Source organism: Aegilops tauschii, chromosome 7 (genome assembly GCF_002575655.3).
Source record: "Aegilops tauschii subsp. strangulata cultivar AL8/78 chromosome 7, Aet v6.0, whole genome shotgun sequence".
NCBI lineage: Eukaryota > Viridiplantae > Streptophyta > Magnoliopsida > Poales > Poaceae > Aegilops > Aegilops tauschii.
This window is the reverse complement of record NC_053041.3, coordinates 193,041,423-193,048,301: the sequence shown is the minus strand read 5'-3', so window position 1 is coordinate 193,048,301 and position 6,879 is coordinate 193,041,423. Positions and strand designations below refer to the sequence as shown.

The window sequence follows — 6,879 nt, the reverse complement described above, 5'->3', positions numbered from 1 at the left end:
ATTGTCTTCACCAAGCCAACTGGTTCTATTTCCTCAACTCTTTCATTTCCTCATTCCTGTGTTGTGCAATTGTTCATATCTGCGTTTGAAGACTTTGACGGAAGACTTTCTCAATCTCCTCAGTTCAATTTCCTCAGTCTGTTTGTCTTCATCCTGTCTTATCCTGTGTTTACGCTTTCTGTACTCTGTGCTTGTTTTCATTTCATCATGATGACTATGCTTGTGTTCTGCTATGCATACTTTTGAGTACTTATTCCGCTGCAAGTAGTTCTTCGCTAAGGAATTTCCTCACCCACAAATTCCTCAGTGAAGAATTTATTAAAATCGCCTATTCACCCCCCCTCTAGTCGATATAACGCACTTTCACATGTGGTTGCCTCCGCTTGGGCCACTCAAGGGAGCGGCCCCATATGACCCCTCCAAATATTTCGGAACCTTCTGGTACCTTTGAAAAATTACAAGACGCTCCCGTGCACTTTTGGGACACTCTCGGGCACTTGCAAGAGACACTCTCGGACCCATTCAAAACACTTCCGAAATCATCCGAAACTCTTTCGGAGCCATTCTCTCTTTCTCTTATATCCTCTAGTACTCAAATGAGTCACTAGTCGTTAAAGCATGTGGCCCTGCAGGTTCAGTGACATGTAGACATGACGTAGATTTGGATAAGAAGTGTAGTTGTGGCTCTGCGTCGGATTTGCCTTCCAATCTTAGGTACACTGCTTGGACTTACCATGGTGCTGGTCGCGCTCGTCTCTGCTGGCAACGGCCGACCAGCCTACCTCTCGAGCGCAATGGGCTAGAGCACGTGAGAGCGACGAAGGGCAGAAAAAGATGGGGGACTACCCCTGTCGTCGATAGAGAGGTCGTGACCGTCCCTTCCGTCACCGACGGAGCAGCCGCTGCTGTCAGACTCCATGGGTGGGAGCGAGTGCGGGTGGCAAGGAGGAACCGGTTGAGGATCGATTTATCTCTGTGTGTGTGTGGGGGGGGGGGGGTGTGTGTGTTAGTGTTTGGCGACCGTCGTCTAATGGTGTGTGACCAACGTGGTCTTCACCAGGGCAACGCGGCATCTGACAGTGAGCCCCAGCGTTCTATTTTTCCCTCAAACACATGTAATCGACCGATCAAACGTTTTTGCAAACTGCCAGATGGGGTTTTGCAAAAAAATATTGTGACATGGTGAATTTTTTTTGATTTAGGGTCCACAAATATGATGGGTTTGTGGATTGGGGTGGAAGAAAGGGGTCCTTGGGGCCTACCAAGCAAGGCCGAGAGCAACGTCCTAACTTAACGGCCCCAACAACCTCGGCTTCGCTTTCTCACTCCCGCCCCGGCCCGCACCCGTTCCATCCAACACCTCACCGCCGTCGCCATGGCCACCATGTCCCGCTCCGGCTACGGCTCCGACGACGAAGACTCCACGCCGGCGATGCGCCGCCTCCGACGCCTCTCCCTCCACCTCCTACAGCCCTCCGATCGACCCGCTCCGGAGGGGGCCAATTCTCTGGTACCCGCCGCGTGCGCAGGGAGGCGGCGGGCGGGGGGCCTGGACGCGGACGCGGCGGCACTCACCGCGTACCTGCGCGGGCGGCACCGTGCGACGCAGGATCGGTTATACAGGTTCTTCGTCGAGCGGCCGGAGCTCCACACGCCCGTCGAGCTGCCCATGGCCGCCCACCGCGAGCTCTGCTTCCGGCAGATGGCAGCGCTCGTTCGCGAGGCCGGGGTGCGGCCGCTCAGCCTCATGGCAGACGACCCCGACGAGTACTTCGCCGTCATGGAGGCCGTCGGCGGGCTCGACATCTCCCTCGCCGTCAAGTTCGGCGTACAGTACAGGTTGGTTCGCTTTGCCTTTTTCACCGCGCGTGGCAGTTAATTTACTGGCAATTAAGTAATTCCCTCACAAATAAACTGGTAAAGAACACAACTCGATCCTGAATTTCTTCCATATGTTCCATATAGATATGGGGATTGTTAGTTGGTGGTTAACGAGAGGGTTCCATCTGAAAAAAAAGGTTAACTAGAGGGCTTACATAATTGCTTGATGTCACGAGGCGAACTTCGAACTACATCTATGGACCAGTTGTTAATTTGACTGTCGGTATCAGTAACTAAATCTTTTTGTTTTACTCTTTTGACTGTGAATAACACAAATCATACTGATCTTGACCATACTGATTATCCCATTCACGAGGATTCTAACTTGGAGCATGGTGAATGTGATTTATGAGTGTGGGCTTGGATCTGTTGATAACTTAATGCCCCAACCTACTTCATGGATCTGTTGATAGCATAACTGCAACCTACTTCATGTACGGTAGGCTGCAATTGCTCTCCTTTTGGGGGCAGGCACTTATGAGTGCGACAAGGACTCTGAAAACAGAGTTTCAGCACGAGGGCACATGGGTTCATATTTTGTGGTGGCTTGATAGTAGATGATAGCTTTTCGCTGCCGTAGCGTCGGCCTAATTAACTGTAGTGGCGAAAGAAGAAGCATTAATTCTTGATTAAGATGCTTGGTTTTCTACAACTTTGGTTATGGTTAGTTCATGAGCCATTTGATTGCCTACAGGGATGATTGCTTGCACAGTTTATTATTGTGAAATGTACCCATTCTGTTTCAAGTATTGGGATTATTTAGGGTATACATGCATCTAGAGTTTGGTTGGTGGTTCATTTCATACAACCTCAAACACTGCACCTTTTATCATTCTGGAATTCATGCAAAATGCCCTCAGCGGTATGTCGGATTATTTTATTTGAGGATCTTAGCAGGACAATAACACATCATTTGACATTTGTAACTATTATTTACTGGTTTTACGTGCTACCTTTTCCTTGTCTGTTCGTTGCTATAAATCCACTAACTTGCCTGCTTGTCAACGCAGTCTTTGGGGTGGTTCTATAATAAATTTGGGAACCAAGAAGCACAGGGAAAAGTACTTTGACAAAATCGATAATTTGGATTATCCAGGCTGTTTTGCTATGACAGAACTGCATCATGGTTAGATTATCTATTCAATTATTTCAACTGTATTGCTGATTTCTTGTCTGGTACTTTGATTGATTTGCAGTTTAACTGTCTATTGGGACTTCTGCAATACCTAGAACACTGTTTACAATAGTTTGAAAAGAGTCCCTTCATTTATGTTTGTTGCTTTTCGACAGGATCCAATGTTCAAGCCCTACAGACCACTGCTACATTTGATTCAGTTACTGATGAGTTCATTATTGATACACCAAACGATGGAGCCATTAAGTGGTGGATTGGCAACTCAGCTCTTCATGGAAAATTCGCTACTGTTTTTGCGAGGTTAATTTTACCGCTTCAGGGAAAAGGAGGGGAACCTGCTGACATGGGAATTCATGCATTTATTGTCCCGATTCGGGACCTTGAAACCCATGCTGTTCTTCCTGGAATTGAGATCAATGATTGTGGGCACAAGATAGGCCTAAATGGTGTGGATAATGGTGCCCTGAGATTCCGTTCAGTTAGGATACCCCGTGACAATCTTCTGAACAGATTCGGTGATGTGGCGCGAGATGGAAAATACACAAGCAGTCTCCCCACAATTAATAAAAGATTTGCAGCAACCCTTGGTGAGCTTGTCGGGGGACGAGTTAGTCTTGCATATAGTTCTGTGGGTATACTCAAAGTTGCAGTAACCATTGCTGTTAGATATGCTTTACTGCGTCAACAATTTGGTCCACCTAAGCAGCCTGAAATCAGTGTGCTGGATTACCAATCTCACCAGCACAAACTAATGCCTATGTTGGCATCAGCGTATGCATTACATTTTGCCAGGCGGTATTTGGTAGATAAGTACTCGGAAATGAAGAAAACCAATGACGAGGATATTAGCGCTGATGTCCATGTACTTTCATCTGGGTTGAAGTCCTACATAACTTCATACACAGCAAAATCTATTAGCATATGCCGAGAATCTTGTGGTGGCCATGGGTATGCTGCTGTAAATCGTTTTGGTGGTCTGCGGAATGACCATGATATATTTCAAACATTTGAAGGAGACAATACAGTTCTGCTGCAGCAGGTACCAATCGGAATCCTTTACAAAGCTCATTTTTGTAATATTTGATGGGCAGGTTCACTGATAGTTGAAAGGCTAGTACTCCCTCTGTAAAGAAATATAAGATCGTTTAAACGGTCTTATATTTCTTTACAGAGGGAGTATCATATATTAAGAACTCACACTTAATTACATATTGTGGGTAGAAGTTTGGGTGAGTCATTTCATGTGATATGAAGTTACTTATACCTCAAATATTGTACTGTATCTCTTATCACAATGCTATTGTAGGTTGCTGGCGATCTCCTGAAGCAATATCAGCAAAAATTTAAGGGAGGAACACTCTCAGTCACCTGGAACTACTTGAGAGACTCCATGAGCACCTACTTGTCTCAGCCTAACCCCGTTACTGCTCGGTGGGAAGGGGAAGACCATCTAAGGGATCCTAAATTTCAGCTGGATGCATTCAGAGTGAGTCTTATCTTCATTATAATATCAGTAGCAATTGGGTAGAAGTCCTGCACTGATTGCATAAACTCTCTTCTCAGTACCGAACATCTAGACTACTGCATAGTGTTGCTGCTCGACTCCAGAAGCACATGAAGACACTTGGAGGTTTTGGTGCGTGGAACAGATGTTTAAACCATCTGCTCACGCTCGCGGAATCACACGTTGAGGCTGTCATCCTCGCAAGGTTTATAGAAGCAGTGAAGAGGTAGTCTTTGTGTCCTCAGTTACATTGTTCTTACCATCATTGCTTACTAGGTAGCTTGACACATTAGTTTTGCTAGTAAGATTTTGTTGAATACTTACAGTGAAGATTTGGTTGGTTGAGATCAGCGAAAGCATTGAAAAACCCTCCTGTCGCCCTGACTCCAGTTTACCACCCGTCGATCATGATTATTTGTGCTCGAGTTTTAGAATTATCCCTTGAAAAACCCTCCTGTCGCCCTTTGTATAGTATAGTTCTGTTGCAACTTCTGGTACCGAGGACTACTTTTTGTGTTCGAGCCCTATCCTCATTTTGTTGTTTAGCTGAACCACAAACAGAAATTAAAGGTGAACTATCAAAGCGCACTCTCACCAGATGTTGTGTTCGTAACCCTTTTGACTTTATCCAGTGAGGTTAATGCGACAACAATGACTTGTGATGTGTCTATGCAGCTGCCCTGATGCGAAAACACGTGAAGTACTGAAGCTGGTTTGCGACCTTTATGCGCTCGATAGGATCTGGAAAGACATCGGGACATATCGGAATGTAGACTATGTCGCGCCAAACAAAGCCAAGGTTTGTATATGCTTGTCATGAACCCCATAGTACAAAACTGCAATGTCAGTCCTTGGCTTGAGACCAGAACCAGGACCTGATGCTACTATGCTCCCCTGTATGCTTGCAGGCTATCCACAAACTGGTAGACTACCTCAGTTACCAAGTGAGGCTTGTTGCTCGAGAACTCGTCGACGCCTTCGATCTTCCAGATGAAGTCATCCGTGCGCCAATCGGCATGCAATCGGAGGCCTACGCTCAGTATACGCAGTGTGTCGGCTTCTAGACAAACAAACAAACAACATAGGCCTACCATATTCTACTGCAAGCCCAGACCGTTAGTCAAGAAGTTATATATAAACAAACTTCTATTACCTCTGTCCCAAAAAGCTTGTCTTAGATTTATGTAGATACGGATGTATCTAACACTAAAACATGTCTAGATAAATCCGTATCTTGACAAATCTAAGACAAGCTTTTTGGAACGGAGGGAGTATCATATATCCAACATAGTAAATCGAGTGTATAATAAGATAAGTAATAGACATGATATGTGTATAAGTGATAATATTGTGAACAATTTTTGTCAGGCTGTGTTTTGGCAGCAACTCTGTGAATAAAGCTCGTCGCACGTGAGAAATTCTGTAGCTACAATGTCTGATGAATAATCTCTCTTCAGTCACGTGACAAACATGATGATGTGGCTGATCGGTTGGTTGAGAACATCATCAGGGATGAACTGTCCATCCTCACGGCAGTATGCTGAACTATAACAGTACATTTTTGCCGTAGCTGGAAAGAGACCACGCGATTCCTGATGAATTGCCTTTTATGTCATTGTGAAAAGGCTTTGATGTGATCATGGAAATGCCAGGAATGAATAAGGAAGCTGATATGCCTAACACTGAAGCAGAATTGCAGCAATAATACTTTGTCATGCATATGTATTGTACTCTGATAACTGATGAACTATAACCCAGATTTTGTATAACTGGAGCTATTGACAGATCATTAATGCATCCAGCCTCCAGTTCTCTTGTTCGACGGCACACATAAATCAAAGAATTTCTGAGAACTAGAGTACAAAAGAGACAAACGTATACTGTAATAATGTTACAAAAGACAGGATCATATCACTTCATCTTTTCAATCTGAATCCGAAATGTAAGCAGTGGAGATATAACCCTCCTATTCATTGACATGTCAGTCTCATCAGAATTATCTGATCGAGTATCTGTGTCCGAATAAGTTGAATTCAAATTTGAACTATTTCATTTCAAAACTTTTTGTTTGGATTGTAATATTTATATGTGAATTATTGTTGCATTGGAATATTTATCTTTCAATTATTGAAGAATTTTGCTATTTATCTTTCATTGTTTTTAGCACTCTAGGCATGGGGAAAAAAAATGAGCGGGCAGACATTTGGTGCCTACAGTTGGATGATCGGCACCTGGCCGGCTATCCGTGAACACGTCCAAAAGTGTCCGCGGACATTTGGTGCCATCCGTTTGGTGATCCGCGTTGGAGTTGCCCTAAACTCTGCCATACCTCCGTGGCGCTTGCAAGAAAGACATCATG

General features: G+C 44.7%; 1 protein-coding gene across 1 annotated transcript; it reads left to right on the top strand.

The window, feature by feature from the left end:
* Positions 1-1,231: 1,231 nt before the first annotated feature.
* LOC109732666 (acyl-coenzyme A oxidase 2, peroxisomal) lies at positions 1,232-5,945 on the top strand. The gene is made up of 7 exons (XM_020291847.4): positions 1,232-1,839; positions 2,892-3,007; positions 3,172-4,055; positions 4,323-4,502; positions 4,580-4,746; positions 5,196-5,319; positions 5,429-5,945. The coding sequence occupies exons 1-7, from the start codon at positions 1,376-1,378 to the stop codon at positions 5,582-5,584; spliced, it is 2,091 nt and encodes a 696-aa protein (XP_020147436.1). The 5' UTR covers positions 1,232-1,375; the 3' UTR covers positions 5,585-5,945.
* Positions 5,946-6,879: the final 934 nt, after the last annotated feature.

Bases quoted from the DNA above. Each gene is read 5' to 3' on its own strand.
- LOC109732666 (XM_020291847.4), top strand. From the start codon at position 1,376: ATGGCCACCATGTCCCGCTCCGGCTACGGCTCCGACGACGAAGACTCC. The intron at 3,008-3,171 runs GTTAGATTATCT...GCTTTTCGACAG, and splicing joins TATGACAGAACTGCATCATG to GATCCAATGTTCAAGCCCTA. The intron at 5,320-5,428 runs GTTTGTATATGC...GTATGCTTGCAG, and splicing joins TCGCGCCAAACAAAGCCAAG to GCTATCCACAAACTGGTAGA.